This window comes from Acomys minous (genome assembly GCF_964271855.1).
Source record: "Acomys minous genome assembly, chromosome: 12".
Classification (NCBI taxonomy): domain Eukaryota; kingdom Metazoa; phylum Chordata; class Mammalia; order Rodentia; family Muridae; genus Acomys; species Acomys minous.
The window spans coordinates 112,186,510-112,213,038 of record NC_140493.1 but is presented as its reverse complement, the minus strand read 5'-3'; the positions used below and the strand labels follow the sequence as shown (position 1 = coordinate 112,213,038).

At 56.4% G+C, this 26,529-nt stretch overlaps 3 protein-coding genes across 11 annotated transcripts; 1 reads left to right on the top strand and 2 right to left on the bottom strand.

Annotated features, from left to right (window-relative positions):
* Window positions 1-1,750: 1,750 nt before the first annotated feature.
* Window positions 1,751-6,037, bottom strand: MRPL12 (mitochondrial ribosomal protein L12). The gene is made up of 5 exons (XM_084803141.1): window positions 5,857-6,037; window positions 5,199-5,385; window positions 4,901-4,987; window positions 2,201-2,338; window positions 1,751-2,110 (listed from the first exon to the last, which is right to left on the bottom strand). The coding sequence occupies exons 1-5, from the start codon at window positions 5,928-5,930 to the stop codon at window positions 1,994-1,996; spliced, it is 603 nt and encodes a 200-aa protein (XP_084659267.1). The 5' UTR covers window positions 5,931-6,037; the 3' UTR covers window positions 1,751-1,993.
* A 658-nt stretch (window positions 6,038-6,695) lies between these two features.
* Window positions 6,696-23,450, bottom strand: HGS (hepatocyte growth factor-regulated tyrosine kinase substrate). 5 transcript variants are annotated; one of them, XM_084803127.1, is made up of 21 exons: window positions 23,302-23,450; window positions 22,015-22,099; window positions 21,505-21,580; window positions 20,862-20,954; window positions 17,545-17,668; window positions 16,709-16,761; window positions 15,491-15,559; window positions 14,482-14,606; window positions 13,142-13,220; window positions 12,965-13,063; window positions 12,734-12,829; window positions 12,294-12,332; window positions 12,071-12,214; window positions 11,922-11,981; window positions 11,420-11,630; window positions 10,975-11,147; window positions 10,398-10,713; window positions 7,918-8,051; window positions 7,722-7,841; window positions 7,484-7,570; window positions 6,696-7,292 (listed from the first exon to the last, which is right to left on the bottom strand). In XM_084803127.1, exons 1-21 carry the CDS (start codon window positions 23,336-23,338, stop codon window positions 7,182-7,184), a joined length of 2,331 nt encoding a protein of 776 aa, XP_084659253.1. In that variant the 5' UTR covers window positions 23,339-23,450; the 3' UTR covers window positions 6,696-7,181. The 5 variants fall into 5 exon arrangements, with proteins under 5 accessions (XP_084659253.1, XP_084659254.1, XP_084659255.1 ...); XM_084803128.1 differs by having other exon boundaries at window positions 11,420-11,627; XM_084803129.1 differs by lacking the exon at window positions 23,302-23,450 and adding an exon at window positions 23,033-23,182.
* Window positions 23,451-23,576: 126 nt separating this feature from the next.
* ARL16 (ARF like GTPase 16) lies at window positions 23,577-26,376 on the top strand. 5 transcript variants are annotated; one of them, XM_084803143.1, is made up of 5 exons: window positions 23,577-23,692; window positions 23,807-23,864; window positions 24,157-24,270; window positions 25,304-25,419; window positions 25,645-26,376. In XM_084803143.1, exons 1-5 carry the CDS (start codon window positions 23,631-23,633, stop codon window positions 25,814-25,816), a joined length of 522 nt encoding a protein of 173 aa, XP_084659269.1. In that variant the 5' UTR covers window positions 23,577-23,630; the 3' UTR covers window positions 25,817-26,376. The 5 variants fall into 5 exon arrangements, with proteins under 5 accessions (XP_084659269.1, XP_084659273.1, XP_084659272.1 ...); XM_084803144.1 differs by having other exon boundaries at window positions 23,583-23,675; window positions 23,808-23,864; XM_084803147.1 differs by lacking the exon at window positions 24,157-24,270.
* The last annotated feature ends 153 nt before the right edge of the window (window positions 26,377-26,529 follow it).

Below are 26,529 nucleotides of genomic sequence, written 5' to 3'. Positions count from 1 at the left end.
GAGCACTGGCCAGAGACCAAAGTCCACCTGAGAGTTTACAAGTTACAGAGTAAGACATTCCCAACTGGGAAACGCAGGCCAGGAGTGAAAGACCAGTTTCACCTTTGAGACAGGGTCTTATTATGTCGCTCAGGCTGGCCTCTGTTGGGAAGGCAACCCCTACACATGCGCGTGCACGCACACACAGAGCTGTCTAGGTTAAGAAGTCATCTGTAGCAAGGACAGGAAGGCTGGGGGCTGACTTAGGTGCTAAGGTTTTTCTTGTCTTTGCAGTGCTTGCGAAAGGGCTCAGAGCTCACACACACATCACTGCTGCTTTAGATTTCAAGGTTCATGGTCAGAAAAACGTCCAGTGGCAGGAGTGAGGCTAACTCTGCAGCCATGGAGGTGGCGGTCACCCCCACCTTTCAGCACCTGCCTCAGAGTTCAGACAGCATGGCCTGGCAGCAACTCTACCCTAACAGGCCCGACACCTCCTAGGTGTTGGCAGGGCCTGGCAGGTCATGCCTAGGCGTCCTGGGGGCCACCTCTGTGGAAAATCATCAACAGGAGCAGCCTGGCCACATGACCCCCACGGAGTCCAGCAGCTCAGCCAGCCTCAGGCCATCCTCACAGGGCCACACCGTGGAGCACGCTGCCCTCTTCTGGTCTCTCAGAGAAACCGAAAAAGTTCTCCCAACAGGGGAACCAAACAAGGCCTGTGCGTGTTTCCCTCCCCAGGCTCTGCTCAGAGTTGCTGGAACAAAACTTAACTACTGAGCTGGGAGTGGTGGCGCACGCCTTTAATCCTGCACTGGGAGGCAGAGGCAGGTGGATCCCTGTGAGTTCGAGGCCAGCCTGGTCTACAAGGCGAGTCCAGGACAGCCAAGGCTACACAGAGAAACCCTGTCTCAAAAAACCAAAAACCAAAAACCAAAAAAAAAAAAAAAAAAAAAAAAAAAGCAAAAAAGCTACTGCACACCCTACCTTGGGGGTGACCCACTCCAGGCTTGATCAGGGTCTTCCACGCCCTGCAAGCACACGCTCCTTCTGCCTCCCTGCCCCTTGCACTTGCAACTTTTAGGTGTGCTCACCACTCCTGCCTTGGGCATTAGGCTTAATAGCTCAGTCCCTTTCCCCTCCAGCTGGAGCTATGCTGGACCCAACACTGTCTCGGTGGGCTGGGCCAGCATTACACTGTTACTTTTAAAAAGTCAAGTATAGCCAGGTGTGGTGGCACACATCTTTAATCCCAGCACTTGGGAGGCAGAGGCAGGAGGTTCTCTGTGAGTCCAGGACAGCCAAGAAAACAGAGAAACCTGTCTTGAGAAAACTTAAAAAAAGAAAGAAAGAGGCAAGTACATGTTGGGATGTGGTGGCTGAGGCCTAATCCCAGCACTCAGGAGGCAGAGGCAGGTGAATTCCTGAGTTCGAGCCCAGCCTGGTCTACACAGTAAGTTACAGGGCAGCCAGAGTCACACACACACAAAAAACCGTCTCAAAAAAATTTTTTAAAAAGCCTTCCAAGCATCTAACTGGAAAGTCCCCATCCAAGCCCCAAGATGCACCCTCTCCCTAAAGCCTATGTCTACGTGGGTACAACTGTTATGGGGACCAGAGGACAGTCTCCAAACAACAGGAAGTGATGGATGGCTGAAAACTCAAGCATCGCCAACAGGGAAGAGCGTGTGGAAGGTCCAGGACACACACACGCCTCCATGTGACTGTTTGTACTACCAGCCCTGGGCACACACACCACTCAGTGCACACACCCAGCCTGAACAGTGTATTTTTCTCAGTAGCCACCAGAGGGGTGTTCACTTGGTAAATTCCCTAGGTGGTTTCTTGAGAGCTCTGCAAAGGCTGTGGCTGCCCTCCCCTCCACAGGAGGTCCATCCTGTCCCTCTCCCAGGAGAACTCGGTCACTGTCATCAGCAGCTGGGAGTGAGGCGGGGAGGGCAGGCCCTGGCCCAGATCCCAGGAGCTCCAGTCCATCAGTCCTCACAAGCAGACCTCACTCCAGAACGACCGTGCCACCCACTGCTTCCAAGGCTGCTTTGATCTTCTCAGCCTCAGCTTTGGCGACGTTTGCTTTGATTTCCTGGGGCAAGGACTCCACCAGCTTCTTGGCCTAAAAGAGACAGCAGTCAGAAACAGGGTGCTTAGATGCAAGCAAGAAAAGCCACTTCAGCAACACCCCAGGGGAGGCTCGGGACGCCACCTGGACGAGGTTGATGCCCTGGACGTAGTTCTTGATCTCCTTGATGAGCTTCACCTTGTCCACAGGCTTGGCTTCTGTCAGGCGGACGGTGAAGTGTGTCCGTTCTTTCTGTTTAGGCATGTCTTCTTCCTCGGCCGCCTGAGGGTGTGGAAAACAGAGAGGATGAGGAAGGGCGGGGCGAGGTCCCCACCAGGACCTGCAGGTAAGAGCCAAACAGAATCCTAGCTTCACTCTCGACAAAGCCGCGCCAGGCAGGGCACCGCCTTCCTTCAGACGGTACTCTCTCACCCAGACCCACTTCTGTGTCTCCACAGGACGATGCCCAAACAAACATGCTTCTCACTCCTCGTATCTCCTTCTAACCCCCCAATCTCGCCTCCGCCCCAACCTCACCCTTTTAGGATTTTTGAGATGGTTATCTCAGCGGGCGGGTCTTAAACTCAGGAGACCTGCCTGCTTCTGCCTCCAGAGTGCTGGGAGTACAGGTGTGCACCACTACACCGGCTCATTTTACTTCCTGAAACCTGTAATTTATGGGGCTGAGTAGATGGCTCAGCCAATGAAGTGTATGCTTTGCAAGCATGGAGACGTGAAATGGGTCCCTGGAGCCCATGTTTTAAAAAAAAAAAAAAAACAGGCATGGCAACTTCCACATGAATACATGGGTAACCCGCAACTGTAACTTATGAAACAGAAAACAAATGCTTTATAGATAGTAAGCGGTTTCAGTCCTCTGACTTTTTGTTTGCTTATTTTGTTTTTTTCTAAGATTTATTTATTTATTTATTATGTACACAGTGCTCAGGCCAGAAAAGGGCACCAGATCATGTTATAGATGGTTGTGAGCCACCATGTGGTTGCTGGGAATTGAACTCAGGTCCTCTGGAAGAACAGTCAGTATTCTTAACCTCTGAGCCATCTCTCCAGTCCCCTATTTTGGTTTTTCAACACAGGGTTTCTCTGTGTAGCCTTCGCTGTCCTGGACTCTCTCTGTAGTCCAGGCTGGCCTCCAGCAAATCCTCCTGCCTCTGCCTTCTGAGTGCTAGGATTTAAAGGCGTGCGCCACCTCAACAGGCTGTGACAATGATTTTAAGCTCTATTCCTGCAAGATAACTCAGTGGGACAAATGGGCCATGGTATTCCTCATCTGACGCGCAGACCTGGTGGCCCCAGCCTTGAGCCCCCCACTAGAGCACAACTGGGTCAGTCTACTTCCTGACACAGTGCGATCTTTTCCAGCTTCGGCAATGGATCCTCCCCTTGCTTTAAAAGGTCAGTTTGGGCTAGAGAAATGGCTCAGAGGTTAAGTATATGCTGTTCTTTCAGAGGAACCTAAGCTCAATTCCTAGTACCCATGTCAGGCTGGTCAGAACAGTTCAAGGGGATCCAATACCCTCATCCGACCTCTGTAGGTGCCCACATACATGTGGAACACACTCACATGTACACAGAAATATGAATAAAAACAATCTTTTTATTATTATTCTTTTTAAGTTTTTCCAGGCAGGGTTTCTTTGTGTTAGCCTCGGCGTCCTGGACTCGCTTTGTAGACCAGGCTGGCTTGGAACTCACAGTAATCCACCTGCCTCTGCCTCCTGAGTCCCTGTGCCACCATATCCGGCTTTAAAAGCAAATCTTTAAAACAAAACAAGCCAGGCAGTAGTGGCACATGCCTTTAACCCCAGCACCTGGGAGGCAGAGGCAGGCAGAACTCTGTTTGAAGCCAGCCTGGTCTACAGAGTGATTCCAGGGCAGCAACCATGTCTTGAAGAACAAAAACAAAAACAGAGGGGGGGGGGGGCTTAGAAGAGAGAAAGAGAGAAACCAAAAAGCTTAGCCTGAGTCTAAGCAACACTCATTTGCCATCGGGTTTCACTGTGTGGTCCTGGATGGCCCGCCTCTATCCCCCAAAGGACGGGATTCCAGGTGTGTGCCACCACGCCCAGGCACTACTCAGATTTTAAACATCGCCTAGAAATCCTTCTGTCAGCTACATCTGTTCGAGGGATGCCTCAACACCTTCAAGTTTCATTCAACACTGTCACCTCGTGAAGGCCTTCCTTGCAATTCGAGGCTTCTACCCACCTGAAACTGGTTCGGTATTCCCTGCCAACCCAACTCAGTGCCTCACAGGAGGCAGGCACGCCACCACATCTCTGTACCCTCCCGACGTTTAAAGTTATTTATGATACTGTGCTGTTTGACACAACCCTTTCTCTCTTCAAGCCAGTGCTCCCTTCTTTTTTTACCCCTAAGACAAGGTCTCTCTGTGTAGCCTCCCTCTGTAGACCAGGCTGGCCTCCAACTCACAGTGATCCGCCTGCCTCTGCCTCCCAAGTGCTGGGACTAAAGGTGTGCGCCACCACGCTCCGCCTTGATCCCTTCTCTTTGAAGGTCTACCCACCAGCATAGCACAGGGGTGGAGGAAAGCTTACAGATATGTTTTATCCTAAGAACCCCGCGGAAGAGAACTCCTGAAACTTGTTCTTTGACCCCCATTATGTGCTGTGACATACACACCCACGCACATGCACTCAATAATAAACAAAGATCTCAAATGCCTTGGGCAGAGGAGTCTCCAGAGGTGTTGTAGGGGAGCACACGGGGGTATCCAAGCAGGAACAAGAGAAATGCTCCCCTGGTTGAGGGCAGCAGTTAACTGGGCACACAGAAACGGGTCGTCCTGCGGCTTAGGCTCACCTCAGGGGCTGCTGCAGCAGCAGGGACCGCACCAGGCACCATGCCTCCCATTGGCATGAAGCCAACATCCTGGATCTTCAATGTTTTCTGTAGGGCAAAAGAGAAGGCTCAGTGGCTGGTTGTCACACCCAAAATGTAGGTACTAATGTTTGGCCTTGTCATCTAGGGAAGTACATTTGACAGTTTCCCAAACTCCCCAGACCCCAAAAGAGACGGAGACCTCTGAGCCTGGTTTGGGGAAATGCAAACACAAGGCCGGGACTTTAGTCCTGGTCTGCGCAGAGATCCCTCCCAATACCTTCAGTAGTTCATTGAGGTCTGAGATCTCCAGGAGCGTGAGGCTGGCAATGTCGTGGACCAGCTGCTGGATCTTGGGGGGATATTCTTTGGGAGCATTATCCAGAGGGGCGCCGGCGAGCGCTTCACTCTTTTGTTGGCTGCTGCTTCTCAACTGCCGCGCTGCACAGACACCGGGCACCTGTTGCCTACACCCCCGCCCCCCATGCAAACAGCCGTCAGAGTCGGGACACCGGGAGCTTCAGAGAACCGAGGACACAAGTGGTCCATGTACTCGGTCCGCCACCACTGGGGCCAGGATCCTCCAGCTGGGGGCAAGGGACCTGAAAAACCATCCCTACACTTCTTATAGAGTCTCAGGATCCCACACGGTCATGCCGTTATCCTGCCGGGAACAGCAGGCTCCTGGCTGAATGAAATACATCCGCCTAACGGGTGCACCGCGCTGCAGCAGGCCAAGCCCGTCCACGCGGACGGGGCTCGGCGGCAGGAAGCTGGGGACCAAAGGTACCTGCGCCCAAGGTCGCCGGGCCGAGCCGCCCTCTCCACGCCCCGCAGCCTGGGCCGCGGAGGGTGGCCACGCGCCCGCCACCCCTTCCCTCCGAGCCCGCTGCGGCCCGCAGCCCGGGGTCGGCGCCCCAGACCTCCCCGCACCGCACCTGGCAAGGCGGAGCGCGGCCCCCCGGAGTCCAAGCCGCGGCCCCCACAGGCGGCAGGCGGCCGCGGGCAGCATAGCTCCGCAGGCGGGAAGGTCACACGCGGATCTGTGCGGAAGCGACGCTCTAGCTCGGAGCAGGCGAGCCGGACCGGCCGCTCTAGCCGCGAGGCCTCCAGACACTGGGGCCGACGGCCACTCTAGCCTGCGCGGGCGCCTGACGTTACGTAGTAGGATGTGCGACGCGCAGGCGCGGCGTGGACCCGGAAGTAGCTCTGGGCTGGCGGTGCCTCCGTCACCCGGGGACATGCCTTTGTCTCCCCGCCCAATCGCAGCCGCCCCCCTATCGGAGCTCGCCGCAGACCCTCGAGTCCCTCTAAGTCGTCCCAGAGTCCAGTGCTCTAAGCCTAACACGGCCTCTTTGTTATAGAAGTTGGAATCCTTCCCCCGCGCCCCCAGCGTGTGCAGAGCTCTTTAGGGGGCACAACCGCCACCTCAGCTGCCGGTGCCCTGGCTTTCTGAGAGAGAAAGGGCGAAACGTGAATATCCGCCCCAGAAGTCAGGGTGAAACGTAGTCCCCAAGCGATGGTTTCCTCCCACTAAGGCAGTAATGGGTAATCCCGAGGGCGGACGGCTGGAAAAGCCCACTTTTGCCCCTTCAGAACTGCTTGGCCATATCCCGCGCCGGCTGAGTCGGTGCCACCATGCAGTTCCAGGTGAGCCCCCACCGGAAAGCCGACTGTTAACGGTCCCCCATACTGCAGACTGATGCAGACTATTGGCAGTGCAAAGCACCCTCACTCTGGTCCAAGGCTGAGCCTGATGCCCCATCAAACACTCACGAGCGTTTTAAATACATTTTATTATCACTGTTCTGCACTGGAGAGATGACAACTGAGGAGCGGGAAAGCTAGAGATGCCTGCAGCTTCTGTCTTTGCTGTGCAGGAGCCAAATGGTCCTTCCCAGGTACCAGGGCCATGCCTGGACACCACAGCTAGTTCACACCAGACTCTCTGGGCCAGGCTGAGCACCCCCACAGCAGTCACCTGTGGCAGGCCCAACACAGAGCTGGGCACTCTCCAGAGACGTCCTACTTGCCCTGCAGAGTCCCAGCCCTGGGGAAAGTCGGACCGCATTACAACCAAAGCAGGGAGCCAGTGACAGGAGCCAGGCCACTGAGGACGGGGAGGAGGGCGAGGGTGAAGGCCACCCTTGCTCACAGAAGGGACACGACAGGGCGGTAACAGGGAGGAAATGGCTAGTTAGACACTTGAGTGGTTTCTGGTGAACTGTAGTGTTACTCTGCATGGGGAGACCCCGACTCAAGGTCAGTCGAAGGAGATGAGCTGGGCTTCACTACCCTGTGCTGGAGGTCCCTGTGTGGGCGGTGGCTGGGCCACAGGAGGCTGCTGCTGGGGAGGGCCGGTGGACGGGGCCATCTGGGGAGGAAGAGCAGACAGGCCTTATCACTCCTCTTTCCACAAACAAAAGCAGGAGTAGAAACCAGCTGTTACCAACACTACAGTGAGCAACTGTGGCCTCTCCTGTGTATGCATACGGTGATGTGCTTGCTTTGAGTGGCTGCCATCGTGCCGTCTGTTAAACGTCCCTGGTATAAAGCAGCGCTCACCTGCTGGTACATGGGCTGTTGCCCAGCCAGGTAGGGCTGCTGGGCCGGCAGCGATGCGTCCTGGCCTGGAAGGGTGGTCATGAGATTCTGTGGGAAGGAAGATGGAGGCCAGCACTGAGTGTCTGTGACCAGACAGACACAGAACTCCTGGCTGGGAGAAAGCAAAAGGGAGGGCCAGGAGGAGAGGACCTGTCCTGCGCTGCCCCCCTCACGCCCAGCAGGGGCGAGGCCTCCTTACCTGCATGCTGTACGGCTGATAGCCCATGGACACTGGCTGGCTCCCCATGTAGCCGATGCTGCCGGTCTGTGGAGGCTGGGAGATGGCTGGGAGGCTCTGCGGGGCCGGAGACGCCACATTCTATGGCGGGAAGAAGGGTGACGTGAGGGACAGGTGAGGGCTGGGTGCTGAAGGGAGGGCGACCGTGGCCACGTACCTGGTAGCCTGGGGTTGGGGTGGGCTGGTAGGAGGAATAGGCAGGGCTGGCGGTGGGCCCAGCCTGGGCCTGAGGGGCTGCCTGTGCCCCAGGGGCACCTGTTGGGTACATGTAGGCGCTGACCATACTGGGATCTGTGACAAGAAAGATAAGCAGGCTCAGCTCAGAAACGACGGAGTGGGAAGACACTGCCCTTTCCTGAGTTCTGGGCTCTCCTTCAGTAGTGACTTTCAGAACCAAGCACATGTTTCTTATAAAAGGAAGGTAAACCCAATTTGTGGGGGGGTAGAGGGAAAGGCGGGGAGGGAGGGAGGTCCTAAAAAAAGAATGAAGGAAAAAAATGAACCAAATCTTGTTTGCTTTTGCTTTTGTAGTGCTAGGGGCTGAGCCCAGTCCTGTGTGTGTTGGCAGGTGCTCTATGTAAGCCACACCCCCACCATTCAAACTGTTCTGAAGCAAGTGGTAGTCAGGGCGAAGGGAAAGGCTTAGGGAGAGCTGGCACTGGTGATTTTGGAAGCCTACAACTTCAGAACAAAGACAAACAAATGGGACAGAGAAGGACACCCCAAGCTGAACACTGAGTGAGCTTACTTTGCACACCACACACACTCTTATGGTCCTGTGACCTAGAAACTATAAACACACAGCTCTTGACCTTGGGGTCCTCAAGCTCTCAAGGGTTGGGATCACAGGTGCACACCCCCATTTACAGCCCAACACTCTCCCTTCTAATGGCCATCCTCACAAAGAGGAAGCAGGATCCCAGACTCAAGCGGTCACACCAGGGATAATGTAAGTATTAAAGGCAACAGAAACAGGCACCAGGGGATGCTCAGCAGGTATGAAAGCACATTCTTCTTGTCGAAGACTCAAATTCAAGTCTCAGTTCCCATGTCAGGTGGCTCACAGTCACCTGTTATTACAGCTCCAGCGGCTGCACCTGTTTTGTCTCTGAGAGCACCTGCATTCACAGGCAGATACCTCCATACAGACATGTAATAAAACAATAAAACTTGCCAGGCGTGATGCTGCACACAGGAGGCAGAAGCAGGAGGATCTCTGTGATTCCAAGGACTGGCAGGACTACATAGTGAGACCTCGCCTCAGAAAATAAGCAAATAAAACAATTGTTAAGCTGGGCACAGTGGCACACGCCTTTAATCCCAGAACTCAGGAGGCAGAGACCGGTGGATCTCTGAGTTTGCGGCCAGCCTGGTCTACAAAGTGAGCCCAGGACAACCAGGGCTGTTACACAGAGAAACCCTGTCTTTAAAACAACAACAACAACAAAAAATTGTTAACAAAACTCAGGGCCTAGAGAGATCTCAGTAGTCTACAGACAAGGACACAGACTGGAATTCCAGAGCCCAGGTGGTGTTGCAGTCATCTGAGACTCCAGTTCCAAGGCCTCCAAAGCCTCTTCTGGCCTGGGTGGGCAAAATCCAGCACACATGTGGTACACAGACACACAAAAGCAAAACATGTAAAATAAAAATCTTTATAAAACACTGCCAGAGGTGTGTGTGATGTCACACACTTGTAATCCCAGGAAGGCAGAGGAAGGCAGGTCTCTGAGTTCGAGGCCAGCCTGGTCTACCAAGAAGTCCACAACAGGCAAGGCTACACAGAGAAACCCTGTCTTGAAAAATGGAAAAAAAAATAGATAAAATTGTTGGGAGGTGGTGGCAAGAGCCTTTAATCCCAGCACTCTGGAGGCAGAGGCAGGCGGATCTTTGAGTTTGAGGCCAACCTGGTGTCCAGTGTAAGTCCAGTACAGTCAGGGAGACCTTGTTTTAAAAAACAAACAAAACCAATAGCAGTGAAGGGCTGCTTCCCTCTGAGCAAAATGTCCCTAAGCCCACACCTACATAGATGACAGGGGCAGAGGAAGGAGAAAGGCATTTGACAAACAAGTTCAAGCAGAACAGTACGGAGACATCTACAGTCTCAAGGTCTTTTCTAGAATGATGCCTGCTGAGCCCACCTCAGTCGCACAGCCGCAATGCAAGAAGGAACAACGTTCCCCACACGCCAAAGCTCCACCTGTGCCTGTGCCTGAAGGTGTACTTCACAGCATGAGCAAGCAGCAACACCAGACAACCTGCCAACTCCAGGACAGCGCTGAGTCAGCACCACACAAAACAGAACGGGCAATGCTTTGAAAATGGTGGCACAGGCTGGCCACAGTCACAAGGGGATTTTTCTATTAGCACAAAAGTCAGTGTGTGATAATGACCTGCTGTGACCCCGTGTCTGTGAGCATATCCTGATTTTAGGAAGTGCATTATGGATAAAGGGCCTTCACCTGCCTGCACCCTAGAAGAGATCGAGAAAGGTGTGTGTGTGTGTGTGTGTGTGTGTGTGTGTGTGTGTCCATGTTTCCATATGGACAGGGAAAAGCAATTGTAGAACAAGTCACTGAAAGGATTGGGAAAATTCTTTGTCTTATTCGCACAGCCTTCTGTAGACTGGCATGTTACCTGCTGTGGTGCCAGGCATGCTGGGGTACGGGCCAGCAGCTGGGGCTGGCTGGCTCATGTACACACCATGCATCGGGGAGCCCTCCACTGAGCCTGCTGGGCTGAAGGTGCCAGGAAAGTTGGTTGGGCCTGAGGGCTGGTAGAGAACGCCCCCAGCTGTGGGCACAGCCTGGAGCTGGGCATAAGGCAAGGGGAAGGCAGGCATCTGGGCGCGCATCTGGACCGTCTGCTTCTGCTGCTCCAGGCGCATCTGGCGTTCCTTCTCCTGCTCCTGCAGGCGCTGGATGGCCAGCTGCCTCTGCACCTCCAGGTACTCCTGCAGCGAGTGACACGGGGTCAGGCTAGCCTCGGACCCCCCTACCCACACATGGGGTCAGGAGGTGGTCAGGCTAGCCTCGGACCCCCCTACCCACACATGGGGTCAGGAGGTGGTCAGGCTAGCCTCGGACCCCCCTACCCACACATGGGGTCAGGAGGTGGTCAGGCTAGCCTCGGACCCCCCTACCCACGTGTGGGGTCAGGAGGTGGTCAGGCTAGTCTCAGACCCCCTACCCACACATGGGGTCAGGTGCCACACCTGCTTCTTCTGTCTCATGATCTCCAGCTTCTGCGCCAGTTGGATCTGACGTTGGCGCTCTGCCTCCTCAGCCGCCCGGCGCAGCTTCTCCCGGTGCTCCTCACGCAGGGCACTCAGAGCTCCTCGGGCATCTCGTATCTGGGCCAGCTTGTCCTGAAGCCCCTCGTAGTACACTGTGTGCAGAGAAAGGCAGCTCAGACCTCTCAGGGGAGGGTGCCTAGCTGGTGTGTGCTGCTGTTCTACTTGGGCAGAGGTGTCGGCACTGGGGCGCAGTGGGAGGTCCACCTCCCACGGGCACTCTCAGTGGAGCATGGAAAGAGCCCCGGATCTCGCAGGGCCCCAGGAACCATCAGCTTAATCACTGAATGGGGCTCACAAGACTACTGAAGCTCCTGCGGCCCCCCACGGCTCTGAAGTGACCCTCAGAGAGCCCATGGGCACCTACACCTGCGTTCATCCAGTTGGTTGAGCAGCTCGAGCAGCTGCGGGTGCATGCTGTTGATGGACTGGAAGAGGGACAGCACGGCGGAGTCATTGGTGATGCTGCGGCCCCGCATGTGGTTGCTCTTCATCCGATTGACAAAAGTGGTGACTGCGTTCTGCAGGGCCTTCAGGAACTGCTCGTGGCTCTCCTCGGACTCCCCATTCTGGTACTGCTGGGGACACACAGCACAGGGCTGAGCACCCCCCACCCCGCCCCCCGAGTACACACTGCCTGTTACGTGACGTCATGCTAGCATTGAACGCCGTCAGCACCCGTCTACACACAGCACAAAGCAGGGCCTCACTCCACTCAGACGTGGGTATAACTGGCAGGCAGCTCAGCAGCTGCGGGAGGAGGGCCTCCTCTGAGCTGCTCTGGGTCACTGGGGGCCACAGAGCAGCTGGCCCTGAGAGACACCTTGCTCTCCCACACTCCTCCATCCTGGACGGGAGGCACAGCTTACCTCACTAAAGGGACCACTGGAGGGAGTTATGGGCTGAGAGTCCGTCTCGGGAAGAGGACCCTGGAAAAGATGAGAGGATAAGGGGGTCTTTGTCCAGCCTCAGACCTTGCCCTAGGGACTGACAGCCAAGGTGCAGAGGAGGCCCTCACCTCCACCATGCTGCTGGGGGCCGTATGCCCTTCCCCAGGCTGGGCAGCTGGCTCTGTCAGGGGCACAGGTGCAGATGGCGTGGGGCTTTTCCGAGCCTCTTCCTGTTTCTTCTCCCAGTAGTTTCGGTTGAGGTACCGAGCAAGCTATGAAGCCGTGAAGGAGGGAGGGGAGTTAGTGGCATGGGCAGGAAGCAGGGAGGACGGCACCCAAGACGCTGCTTACCTCAGGGTCGATGTCCTCAGCCAGAGGCGCTGATGAGTTCTGGGGAGACAAGCAGAGTCTGAGGAGCCACAGGATGAAGGAGGCAGGGCTGTGATCCCCAGTAACCACTCAGACAGGGAACCCAACGGCGCCAATGACAGCAGGTACCAGGGCTGGTTGCAGCCCCAGGCCCCATCTGTGGCTCACTGTTCTGGAGAGCTCCACAGAGCCTGCAGGTGAAGTTCTAAATCTGCACATCTTCACCCCCTATTTCCAGGACTGAGGTGGAGCCCCGGGCCAGGCCTGTAATGCTCACTATATGCAAAGTGTGGAAAGGATCCATCACCCTGCGAGGGGACCCTTCCTGGTGTCCACAGTACCCCACAACAAAGCCCCGAGCCAGCAGGACCCTCTGGGTGATCCCTGGAGAGTGAGAAGCCAGCCTGGCTGACAGGGCTCACCACAGGCGAGGAATACAGGCTCCCGGCTGGAGGTGCAGATGACGCCAAGGGTGTAGGCTCTGCCTTTGGGTGCGCTGTATATGTTGACTTCTGTCTCTGAAGCAGAACCAGGAACAGACGTCAGTAGAGGAGCGTGTGGCTCAGGCTGAGGAGCAGAGCCTCCACATGGAGGACATCGGGGCCTCCATCGGTGGGGAAACTCAAAGTGACTCTCTTAGGCCTGTGGCTTACCATCCTCTCTTTCTCCTCAGCCTCTGACTGTGATAGGGCCAGAGCCAGCTGCAGCTCCTCCTCCTCCTGCAGGGCTGTCTCATCCCGCTTTGGGGGCAGCTGAGGACACACAGAGTTGGGTGAGTGGGGCCCCAGGAAGAGGTGAGAAGGTGCTCGCAGGACTAGGGCGGCTTGTACCTGTGACTGCTGTGACAGGGGGCTGGTCAGGTACTCTGGGGGCAGCTCAGTGGTAGAGGCAGCCTTTCCCTCAGCTTTCCTGCGGGCAGGACGAGATGCTGTGAGTGACCGTGCACTGACACCATCTCCACAGACTGACAATGAAGGTCCAATGAGGACAGAGCCCACTCTCAGGAAATGTGGGTACTTAGCCAGCCCCAGAACATGCTTAGGTCACTTGGTCTACGTCACTCCCTCTCCTGCAGGCCTGAGCGAGGGCCTCTTTATAGCACCTAGGCACTGCCCGCGGCATCTACGATGACCAGCAATGGGCCTTCCCCTCATAAGGTGCCAGAAAAAGCAGCACGGCCCAGGCAGGCCAGGTCTTTTCTGGAGTTTGAAACAGATCAGAGATTTCTCCACGATGTGGGGCTGAGAGCCACATGTATACGACACAATCAGGGTTTTGACCCTCACATGCTCTTTTCTAAAAGAAAACACATGCTTCAACCATAGCATTAGTGTCATACCAGCTGTCCTCGGCCCCTCCCAACAAATTTTTAAAATTTAGAATACAATGCAAATATACATGGACGCACGTGGACACAGGAACACAACGGTGAGGTAAGGATCAGATTGTATGACAAACCACAGTCGAGAGATCCAAGTGAAGGGCGCGCACATGTTCCCATGCACGCACATCTCTGTAGTACACCTGCTCCCTTCTGTAAACTACCGTGTCCCGTCCCCTCTGGAACTTACTATGTAGACTAGGCTAGTCTCTAACTCACAAAGCTCTCTCTGCTTCTGCCTCGTCACCCCGAGTGCTGGGATAAAGATGTGTGCCGCCACACTCAGTTTGAAAACTTCATTTCCAACCCAAGGAAACTACAGAGCATGGTGGCCCAGGCCTATAGTTCCAGCATTTGAAAGTCTAAGGATGGGGCTGGAGAGATGGCTCAGAGGGTAAGAGCACCACCTGCTCTTCCAGAGGAGCGGAGTCCAATTCCCAGCACCCACATGGTGGCTCACAGCTATGTATAATGAGATTTGGTGCCCTCTTCTGGCCTCCAGGTATGAGGCAGTTATATACATTTTAAAAATGAATATTAAAAAAAAGAAAGTCTAAGGAAGGAAATTCAAGTTCAAGCCAGAGTCTATATAAACTGAACAAAATGTTCATAAAAGACAGGCAGTCTTAGGCTGCTGTGGGCCATGTTACCCTGCATCCTAGAGCTTGGGGTGCTGGAGCCCCTGGGATAGCTGCATGGGCTTGTCCCTCAAGCCCTCTGACGGTGCTTCAGGAGCCTTGGAGGCCTGCAGCCCTGAAGCGTGGCAGAGCCCGTCAAGTCTACACTCACTTGTTCAGCTGCTCGTAGCACGGCTCACACACGCGCACCTCCTTCTCAATGCCGAACTTAGGGATGGTGGAGTACTTGGAGGAACACTTGCCGCAAAAGATCTGCCCGCACGCCCGGCAGTGGTGCTGTGGGACAGAGCACGACAGGCCAGTGACCTTGGCAATGACTACCCTGCCTTCCCAGCAGTCTACTCTGGACAGTGCTATGAGAGCAGGGACAGGGACAAGGACAAGTACAGCAAAAGAGATGGGAGCCTTGCAGGGAAGTCAATGCTAGCCACCATTTGGAGGGAAAGGAATTAAAAACAAACAGCAGGCCTTCCCAGTAGTGACGACCTCCCTGAGAACACACCTCTCGCAGAGGACCCCTTCATCCCTCTCCAGAAGAGGAGAAGAGGAAACACGGGGAAAGCGCCTGGTGCAGAGCCCCAGGTCACACTCTATGGACGTGAATGCCCAGGCTGCTATGAATCACCATGGTCGTTAGCCATGTGCACATGGTCATCCTGTGTGCTGACTGCTCCACTGTTCTGTCAGCCCACAGGAGGAAAAGCAAGGCTGACAGAGGATGCTCCTGCAGGAGGAAGCAGCACCAAAAGCCGGATTCCAGATGAGGGGAACCACCCCAAAAACAAAACAAGCAGGTGCTGATTCTGAGGAGACTGGGCTCCTGAGTGCGCAGTGACTTCCAGTGCAGCCCCACATTTAGTGTCAGCCAGGAAGTGAGATGGTAGCTACAGACGCCAGACAAGCTAAGCCACCCCAGGAAGAGGTCTTTACCCAACCCTGGAAAAGACTAGCGTGGCCTTTAATCGGGCTGCAGCCTAAGCTTGGGATGTTCAGGCAAACGTCTAAGGAGGGTCCCAACCATCGCAGCGGCCAGCACAGGCCTCGCCCAGGCACCACACAGTTCTAGGTGGATCTGCTTTCAGGCCGTCAGGCTGGAGCAGAAGAGACAGGCTGTTGTGATGATGGCGGCAGGGACTCCGAGCTCAACAGGGGCTACTCACCTTGCGGGTCACCACCCCAAACTGTACTCTGCACCGGTGGCATTCCTCAGCATCCACCCAGTCAGGGGCCTAGGGACAACAGTCATGATCACATGCCATTCTCCCTCCCAAGGGCTCAGAGTTAGCTGACTGACTCCATGTCCCAGACAGGACTAGAGCCGCTATGCCGAGCTTACCCGAATCCATGGCCTAACCCATATGGTCCAGGGTTACGCTGCTTGCTGCTTCAAAGGAAGAACCTCCTCCAACAGCCTTCCTGCCAAGGGTATGACCCTGATACTGGACAGTTTTATGGGCATGGGGTTTTGCTGTCACCCAGTTTTTGAGATAGGGTATCTCTGTGTAACCCTGTCTGTCCTCCAACTCACTGTGTGGACCAGGCTAGCTCTAAAGTCACAGAGCTCTGCCTGCCTCAGCCTCCAAAGGAAGTTCTGGGATTAAAGGTGCGCACTACCACACCTCGTCTGGTTTAGGGTTGTGTAAAGAAATTCACCCTGGGTGTGGTAGCCTTTAATCCCAGCAATCGGGAGACAGAGGCAGGCAGTTCAAGGCCAGCTTGGTCTACAGAGTAAGTTCTAAGACAGCCAAAGCTATACAAAGAAACCCTGTATGGAGAAACCAAAAGAAAGTCACCACCACCCACTTTTTTGTTTTTCGAGACAGGGTTTCTCTGTGTAGCCTTGATTAGTCTGGACTCTTTTTGTAGACCAGGTTGGCCACGAACTCACAGCGATCTGCCTACCTTTGCCTCCTGAGTGCTGGGATTAAAGGCGTGCGCCACCACGCCCAGCTTCCCACCCCACTTTTTAAAAACAGTGCTGCAGATCAGACTCAGAGCCGCGTACAGGCCGAGAAGTCCTCCACCCTGAGTCATGCTTGTTTTAGCCACATGAATCCAGCAGCTACAACCCATGCACATGTTTTCAGCTTGGCCTGTGCTAAGAGCTGCTTTGTTTGTTAGTATGTTACTACGTTCTGCTTTGTGAGCACTACACTCAGGACCATGTGCCTGACAGGCCAAGCTTTAGGGAGCTGGTCCCCAGGCTGCACGCCCTCCTTCTTTGAGCTGGGGTCTCATCACACACTCAGCACATGGTATTGTGGAGTTCAAGGTGACCTTCCCTACAAGGCTGGGATTAAAGGCTCGAGCCATCCCTACCAAACCCCAAGCCCAGGGGCCTTCCTCCTCCGACCAGCAGGGGCTGACCCAGGACTTACTCGTTCAGCAGCAAACATGGCGTCACTTTCCTTGAACTCTGGGAAGACATGTCCTGGCAGAAAAGGCAATCGTCACTACTGGGTTCCACCTACTCAGACACTTCCTAACCCTGACACCTGCCTGGTCAGACAGAACTGACAGGTTAGGACAGGACACTCAGAGCTCTCTGAGACCCAAGGCCAAACAACTGTCACTAAACATCCTAACCGCTCTCCACGGCTACTCCGCCTCAGGGAATGGGGGCGGAGCATGAGAAAAGACCTTCTGCCCCTGTGGCCTGGCCTAACCCGACACTGACTTCCTCCACACACCACCGCATTCTGGTCTTTCTCTCTGCTGGCATGAGCCACTCTTCTGTCCCTCCTGCAAGTCCAGTGCACTCTGACCCCTGGAAGGTCTCAACTGGAGCTCTCCACAAAAGGCACCAAAGCAGAGCCGGAAATGGTCAGTGGTCCCAGCACACAGATGGTAGCCCACACTGTCTGTAACTCCAGTCCCAGGAGATGCCACACCCTGTTCTGAACTCCAGGGGCACCAGCCATGCACATGGGCCACAGACAGATGCTGCAGGCACAGCATCCACACACATTAAAACAAAACAAACACGGTGCCAAGGCCCTGCCTTGTGCCGAGGCCTCCTAGAATCCATGGTCTTGACTTTCCAGGTCTTCCCTGGCTGCTCGCCCTGTGCTGGCCCGGAAGCACATCACTCTGAAAGGTGCCCGTCTATGGACTTCACTGCTTACTGGCTGACCATATAGTCCACTGACTCCTTCCCAGTGCTGGGATTAAAGGTGCGTGCCACCGCCCAGCTCGCCAGGCGGCTCTAACTCACCTTCTACCTTCATGATCTGGTATGTGTCCTGGACCACCTTGTACTTGGGCTCGTTCCGGAAGGCATGCGCCCAGGCCTGGATCAGATACAGGATCTTGTTCCGAACATTAACTTCCACTTGCCTCTGTGGAGCAGGAAGAAGGTGGGGAGGGCTGCAGGAGACTCGTGCAGTCTGAGGGCTCAGTGGGAAGAACCTTCTGCGGAGACTAACTGCCCTAAGCAGAGACAACCGGCATAAAGGCCAGGAGAGTCCCTCCCGCCTCAGCTCAGGGGCGACCCTCCTGGGTGTCTACACCTGCTCAGGGAACTCGTAGAAGCCACACTGGTCCATCTAGAACCATGCTTCCTTCCGTCTCTCCAGGGAACCCTGGCCAGTAACCCAAGCCTCACTCAGGGGTCTATGGCCATCACTAAACCTCCAAGAGGCACTACACAGGCAGGACCTAAGGCATTGGCTTCGCTCTGAGGATACAGACACTAGGGAGCCAGGCCTCCCTCTAACCATAGTCTCAGAGGCGGGAGATCTCCTCTCCAGATGTTCCTCACAGAGGGCTCAGGCTTCGTGAGCCACAGTCCAGCTTCACATGTGGCACACTCTCAAGGAGGCAATGACACCTTACGTTGAGTATGACATGGGCCGCAGCAGCCTCAAGAAGATACAAGAGCGCTTCCACTGAGATCCGGGGCCCCTAAGCATTCCCTCACTAGAGGGCAAACCAGCTGGTGCACGTGCAGCACACGGAACAGCGTGCCTGAACAGGAGCAGGGAGGGCTCCTCATGTTTGCCTTATTCCAGCGAGGACCTTCAACACCCTGGCCAAGGTCAGATTTAAGCCCCAAGTGAGAAGGGCCCAGCTAACAGCTGAATGCCTGAGACTTCAACACACTGAGGCAGCATGAGTTGAGGGTGGGGCTTCCTGTGAGACCAAACCCAGATATAGGCTGATATGAGGAACAGCATCACTTTGGCCAACCCAGCTGCATCGCCACCCACACCACATCCCTTAGGTGCCCTAGGGACACCTGGATCACCTGGATCCAGAGCCTTTCCTCCTCTGCTGATGCCTGCGAATCCCACCCTCCCTGGGGCAGCTCCTCGCGCTATCATTTTGCCCTCCTGACTCTGTCACTGACGCACCTAACCTTGAACCTCTGCACCTTCGCTGCTCAGCTCCCTCCCTCCCTGACTGTGCTGCTGCTCGGGACCTCTTCCCCAAGCCATGGTCACACCTAGGTTCCAGGACCATCTCTGCCCACAGGCGAGTAATCTACGGCCCTTAAAGACTCAGCTCCATGCGCTGCTTCTCGAAGCCTTCCCCAGCCCACAGAGAAGTGTCTTTCTCATTCTGCAGGTCCTGTCTCTCCCAGGACCTCACCCAGACCCTCACCTCCTCTGACACGCCCACCGTTCCTCTTGTGTGGGTGGCCCACAAATACTTAGGAGCTGGTACTGCACCCGATTCTACCCTCTCTGCTGCTCCCCAGTCCCCCCACCCTCTCTGCTGCCCCCAGTCCCCCCACCTTCTCTGCTGCCCCCAGTCCCCCACCTTCTCTGCTGCCCCCAGTCCCCCCACCCTCTCTGCTGCCCCCAGTCCCCCCACCTTCTCTGCTGCCCCCAGTCCCCCACCTTCTCTGCTGCCCCCAGTCCCCCACCTTCTCTGCTGCCCCCCAGTCCCCCCACCTTCTCTGCTGCCCCCAGTCCCCCCACCTTCCCTGCTGCCCCCCAGTCCCCCCACCTTCCCTGCTGCCCCCAGTCCCCCACCTTCCCTGCTGCCCCCAGTCCCCCACCTTCCCTGCTGCCCCCAGTCCCCCACCTTCTCTGCTGCCCCCCCAGCCCCCCCACCTTCTCTGCTGCCCCCCAGTCCCCCCACCTTCCCTGCTGCCCCCAGTCCCCCCACCTTCTCTGCTGCCCCCAGTCCCCCACCTTCTCTGCTGCCCCCCCAGCCCCCCCACCTTCTCTGCTGCCCCCCAGTCCCCCCACCTTCTCTGCTGCCCCCCAGTCCCCCCACCTTCTCTGCTGCCCCCCAGTCCCCCCACCTTCCCTGCTGCCCCCAGTCCCCCACCTTCTCTGCTGCCCCCCCAGCCCCCCCACCTTCTCTGCTGCCCCCCAGTCCCCCCACCTTCCCTGCTGCCCCCAGTCCCCCCACCTTCTCTGCTGCCCCCCAGTCCCCCCACCTTCTCTGCTGCCCCCCAGCCCCCCCACCTTCTCTGCTGCCCCCCAGTCCCCCCACCTTCTCTGCTGCCCCCCAGTCCCCCCACCTTCTCTGCTGCCCCCCAGTCCACCCACCTTCTCTGCTGCCCCCCCAGTCCCCCCACCTTCTCTGCTGCCCCCAGTCCCCCACCTTCTCTGCTGCCCCCCCAGTCCCCCCACCTTCTCTGCTGCCCCCCAGTCCCCCCACCTTCCCTGCTGCCCCCCCAGTCCCCCACCTTCTCTGCTGCCCCCAGTCCACCCACCTTCCCTGCTGCCCCCCAGTCCCCCCACCTTCTCTGCTGCCCCCCCAGTCCCCCCACCTTCTCTGCTGCCCCCCAGTCCCCCCACCTTCCCTGCTGCCCCCCCAGTCCCCCACCTTCTCTGCTGCCCCCAGTCCACCCACCTTCTCTGCTGCCCCCCAGTCCCCCCACCTTCTCTGCTGCCCCCAGCCCCCCCACCTTCTCTGCTGCCCCCAGTCCCCCCACCTTCTCTGCTGCCCCCCAGCCCCCCACCTTCTCTGCTGCCCCCCAGTCCCCCCACCTTCCCTGCTGCCCCCCAGCCCACCCACCTTCTCTGCTGCCCCCCAGTCCCCCACCTTCTCTGCTGCCCCCCAGTCCCCCCACCTTCCCTGCTGCCCCCCAGTCCCCCCACCTTCCCTGCTGCCCCCCAGCCCCCCCACCTTCCCTGCTGCCCCCCAGTCCCCCCACCTTCCCTGCTGCCCCCCAGTCCCCCCACCTTCCCTGCTGCCCCCCAGTCCCCCCACCTTCCCTGCTGCCCCCCAGTCCCCCCACCTTCCCTGCTGCCCCCCAGTCCCCCCACCTTCCCTGCTGCCCCCCAGCCCCCCCACCTTCCCTGCTGCCCCCCAGTCCCCCCACCTTCCCTGCTGCCCCCCAGTCCCCCCACCTTCCCTGCTGCCCCCCAGTCCCCCCACCTTCTCTGCTGCCCCCCAGTCCCCCCACCTTCTCTGCTGCCCCCCAGTCCCCCCACCTTCTCTGCTGCCCCCCAGCCCCCCCACCTTCCCTGCTGCCCCCCAGTCCCCCCACCTTCTCTGCTGCCCCCCAGTCCCCCCACCTTCTCTGCTGCCCCCCCAGTCCCCCACCTTCTCTGCTGCCCCCAGCCCACCCACCTTCAGCAACTCCTTCAGCTCCTCCATGGTCTGCTTGTTGGCCACTTCATCGTGAACTGTCTGGCCACAGTTCTTTACCACAGACTCCATCACCTGAAAATCCCAAGGACGAGAAAGGTCCAGCTGTGTCTGGGCCTCCTACTGGAAGACAGGCCTCTAACAGGGTTTTGAACCCACCCAACTTGTTAGAAGCCTCTTGCAGCAGCTCAGAGACAGACTGAAGCAATGACAACATCGCGTGGACAAAGGTCACTGCCGTCCCTTCCTTCAGTGGTGTATCTCTGGACTATAACTAGAAAAGCAGCATTCCTTTTTTTTTAAATCCAGTTTTTCAAAACACAGTTTCTCTGTGTAGCCTTGGCTGCTCTAGACTCACTTTGTAGCCCAGGTTGGCCTTGAACTCAGAGATCCACCTGCCTCTGCCTCCCGAGTGCTGGGATTAAAGGGTGCACCACTACCACGTCCGGCGGAAAAGCAGCGTTCTTGCTACCTCCCCTGTTCCCTTAGGAGTGGTCAAGCTCAGTGGCCATGCTTACGGCTGTTCTTAGTGCTAGAGGGACCCCACCGGTTGCTATGCACCCAGGAAACCCGGCGTGACCGCCTGACGGAGGCCAGCACACGGCTGCAGCACAGTCCTAGTTACCTCCAGAGCGTACAACGCCACGTGGGGGTTCTTATCATTGACTTTCTTCTTGATGGAATTTACAGCGTATTTTGCCCTGAAAGGGGAGAAAAGGAACAGTGACAGCAGAATCAGAAGGGGAAACACCTCAGTAAAGTGAGCAATGCTCTCCACCTGAGCAACACTCTCCACCTCTTTACTTTTTGACAGGGTTTTGCTGGCCTCAAACTCAATGTGTAGTTATGAAAGACCTTGGCCTTCCCACGCTCCTGCCTTCTTCACAGGCACTGGGGTCACAGGCGCTACCATCCTGCCTGGCTTATGCTGTGTTGGGATAAGCATTGTGCCCTCCACCCACCAGTGCAGTCCCACCAGCCTCCAAGGGACATTAGCAGCCAACTGTGCGGCTCTAACCGTCCACAGATACACCCAGGATATGGACCAGGCAGCCATCTACACAAACACTGCATGGTCAGCTCCATCCTGGAACAGGAGTGGGCGCCGGAAATCAGCATGGCCCTCCTCACTTACTGTGTGTCCCCCTGACGAATCAGGTCGCAGATCTGCAGAATGGACTCCCAGTCTGTCTCCAACAGAAGCTGGCTGGTGGCTTTGTCTGAAGGAAAAGAGAGGCCATTCAAGGGACCCATTGTATGTTTTTTTCCCAGGTGGCCCCCAGGCCAGCCTCTTTCTAAACAGTTGAAACAAACAGAAAATCTTCTTGGAGTACACTGACAACCATGGAAACGGCATCCTCCCATGCTGCTGAGCTTGTCACACATCAGCTGTCACGTCAAGCTCTGAATCCACTCAGTTCCCACAGAACCTCATAAGACAGGCGCTACCTGCATCCCCTTTTAAAGACAGAGGCACGTGATCGCCCCAAGTCAGATGCACTGCTGCTTCTCAGCAGGGTCACCTGTCTGAGTGTTTTGTCCTTTTCACCAGCTCCTAGCTGGGCAAGCTCTAGGGAGATGAGGGACCATGACTTCTCCATGTGGGGGAGGTGAATCTAACCTCCAAGGAGTCCCTAGCCAGCACCTGTCACATCCTTATCACTTCTCCTTTACAACATGAGCTATGCCGGCATACACCCGCTCGCTACCGATTCAACAACTTACTGGATTCCCACATGACGTGCCGAACCTCTCCGGAATGGGAGTAAGGAAAATGTTTCATCTAAAACCCCGCCCCCCTTTGAAAACGAATCGAGAAGGAAGGGGAGCAGACTATGATGGCACCCTGGCGCTTGTTCCTGGACAATATTCTTATTGAGGGAATAGGGCACGCATGGCAAACCCATTTTCCCTCCTAAAATTTCCACTCTCCAGGAGGCTCAGACAGGACCAACAAGCACCTTCGGTAATTATAGAAAAATGTCTTCTAAAACCCTGAGGCACTTCCAGAGCCCAAGGGATGGGGCTGGCTGGGGTCCTGGGAAACATTCTCCAAGAGGATGAATAAGGTTTAAGGAAGGCAATGTCGGTTTCCCCCTTCGATTGGGTATTAGGGTCAGGGGACCCGCATGAATCTAAGATCTGAGTCATACACTTCATGACTCAGGACTTTGGCCCAATCGGTTCGGGGCCGTCGGACCCGGAGGAAGAGGCGTCCATCGCGGACTCCCAATGAGCGTTCCTCACTGGATGCCCAGGACGCGGAGCACAGCGCGGGCGGCCACACCCGAGGCCCGGGAACCGTGCAGTGCTCCCGGGACGCCGGCGGCCGGTCAGGGTGGCTCGCCCGCTCCCCCCGGAGACCCGCCGAGCGGCGGGTGCGCGAGAGAGCTGACGCCTAGCCGGCGGGCGGACGCGTTACCTAGGAGACGCTCGAAGGTGCCGCTGCCTCGCCCCATGGCGACCCCGCTCCGGACCGACGCCGCGGGCGCTCCCTCTTTCGGAGCTGACGCGCCCCCCGACTTCCGCTTCCGCCTTTCTTTTTTCTGACCGCGCGTGCGCACTGCCTCCGCCCCGCCCCGCGACCCGCTCCGAGGCAAAGCCTTGCGCATGCTCACTGACTCTCAGCGCCCATTGGGCCGCGCAACTAGCCAATGACCAGTCTGGGCGAGAGTCTATCCAATGAGAGCCAAGCGGAGGCGGGCCTCATGGCGTCACCCCGGAAGTCCCAGCGCCTGGACCCGACCTGGGATGTGTCTCCTGCTGGGGGCTGCGGGCGTCGGGAAGACCCTTCTGGTAAAGCGCCTGCAGAATATCCTTCCGCGCGCCCCGTGGGCAGGAGGACCCGGGCGGGGCTGGGGTGGGGTGCACACGGCGGCCGGTCATCGCGGCCATCTGCCTCACTCAGACCCTTGACCGCACGTACAGCTGAGCTCCAGAGATGCCAAGGGCGAGCTGGGAGAGCCTCCGCCGACGCGCCCCACGGTAGGTGCCGGCCTCTCCCAGTGCAAACCCTGCTGCCGCCTTCGGGAGAGGAACTCCCGCCCGGGACAGCTGCTCTCCCCTCTCCAGAGCCTCAGTTCGCTGTCGCCTCAGGGCCCATCTCTGTGTTTGACGTTGCCTTTGGAGCTGCTCTTCTTGGTGGCGAGCTCTACCGAAGGGCTTGAGTGGTTGTCACTGGCTGGCTTAGCTCCTCCACACCGAAGAGCTGCCGTTCAGGGGTTTACAACGGCACACGGCTTGCGCTGGTCTCTGTGCATTGTGGCTTTTTCCACAGGTGGGCACCAACCTCACTGACATCGTGGTCCACAGGAAGATCACCATCCGAGAGCTCGGGGGGTGCATGAGCCCCATTTGGTCAAGTTACTATGGAAACTGCCATTCGCTCCTGGTGGGTCAACTTAGAGATTTGGGTTTTTTTTTTTTCTCCTTCTTTCTTTCTTTTGGTTTTCTGAGACAGGGTTTTTCTGTGTAGCCTTGGCTGTCCTGGACTCGCTTTGTAGACCAGGCTGGCCTCGAACTCACAGCGATCCGCCCGCCTCTGCCTCCCGAGTGCTGGGATTAAAGGCGTGCGCCACCACGCCGGCTTTGTTTTTGTTTTTCAAGACAAGGTTTCTCTGTGTAGCTTTGGCTGACCTGGACTCACTTTGTAGACCAGGCTGGCCTCGAACTCACATCGATTCACCTGCCTCTGCTTCCCAAGTGTTGAGATTAAAGGCGTGTGCCACCATGCCTGGCTAAGAAATGATTGTTTTTGAGCCAGGCAGTGGTGGTGCACGCCTTTAATCCCAGCACTGGAGAGGCAGAGGCAGGTGGATCGCTGTGAGTTCGAGGCCAGCCTGGTCTACAGAAAGAGTTCCAGGACAGCTAGAGCTGTTACACAGAGAAACCCTGACTCGAAAAGGGAAAAAAAGAAAAGAAAAAGAAAAAGAAGTCATTGTCTTCAAGGACTGGAGAGATATCTCAGAGGTTAAGAGCACTGACCGCTCCTCTGGGGTTCCTGAGTTCAATTCCCAGCAGCCCCATGTTGCTCACAACCATCTATAATGAGATCTGGTGCCCTCTTTTGGCATGCAGGCATACACACAGACAGAACCTGTGTACTTAATAAATCTTAAAAACAAAAACAAGCTGGGTGGTGGTGGTGCACACCTTTAATCCCAGCACTCGGGAGGCAGAGGCAGGTAGATCGCTGTGAGTTCGAGGCCAGCCTGGTCTACAAAGTGAGACCAGGACATGCAAGGCTACACAGAGAAACCCTGTCTTGAAAAACCAAAAGAAAAAAGAAAAAACCCCAGGCTGCTGTCACAGTTTGGCTGCACTGTGTTGCCGTGGTTGCTGTGCTCTTCCTGAGTCATTTGTGTGGTGTCCATGTGGAGCGTTGCTCAGGACTGTCTTCCAGAGCATGTTTTCCTTTTCCCTAGTTCGTGATGGATGCCTCTAACCCCACGCAGCTCTCCGCGTCCTGCGCACAGCTCTTGGGTCTCCTTTCTGCACGAGAGCTTGCAAACGCCTCCGTCCTGATACTGTTCAATAAAATGTATGGGCTGGGGCTGGGGAGGGCGGAGGCCAGGGAACCCCCCGGGGCTGCGGTGCTTCAGGGCAGCTGGGACAGGGTAATCTGTGGGGGCCCCGGGGCTGCGGTGCTTCAGGGCAGCTGGGGTAGGGTAATCCGTGGGGGCCCCGGGGCTGCGGTGCTTCAGGGCAGCTGGGGTAGGGTAATCTGTGGGGGCCCTGCCCTGATGAAGTGCTTCTCCATCTGCAGCGACCTTCCCTGTCACATGACCACGGAGGAAATAAAGTCATTAATCAGGCTTCCAGACATTATCGCTTGCGCCACACAGAACATCACCACGGTAGAAACAAGTGCCAGGAATGGCACTGGGCTGGCAACGGTGCTGCTCTGGCTCCAGGACCAACACAGAGGCAGCAGCTGACTGCATGAAGAAGCATATGGCCGACTCACCCTATGCCTAGGAGCTGAAGGACGCGGATGGCCTAGGAAGGTCTGTGCTGACAGCAGGCCTTCAGGGACCTGTGCAAGGATGCATGGGCGAGCACACTGCGTAGACAGCACCGTCATCTGAAGTATGTTCCCAAGACTACAAGGACAGGCTGAACGCCATCTTCCATCCAGAGAAGTGCTGCTGGGACTCCCACCAGGAAGCCCTGGGCTTATGTCTCTATGCTTTGTACTGCACAGCTCCGCTGAGCACAGATCTTTATAGTACAAGCTCTGCCTTCTGAGTGTCTGGTATCCTGAACATGCTCCCAGAGAAATAGAAAATTAATAAAGATAAAAATGGTCTCTCAAATGAGAGACAAAAACCAGGCAGGGGAGCTGGAGAGATGGCTCTGTGGTTAAGAGAACCTCCTGCTTCCAAATTCCCAGCAACCATCTGTAATGTGATCTGATGCCCTTTTCTGGCCTGCAGGTGTATATGCAGGCAGAACACTGTACATATAATAAATTTTTTTTTCTTGTTTTGTTTTTCGAGACAGGTTTTTCTATGTATCCTAGGCTGTCTTGGACTCACTTTTTTGTAGACCAGGCTGGCCTCGAACTCACAGCGATCTGCCTGCCTCTGCCTCCTGAGTACTGGGATTAAAGGCGTGCACCACCACACCCGGCTAATACATCTTTTTTTAA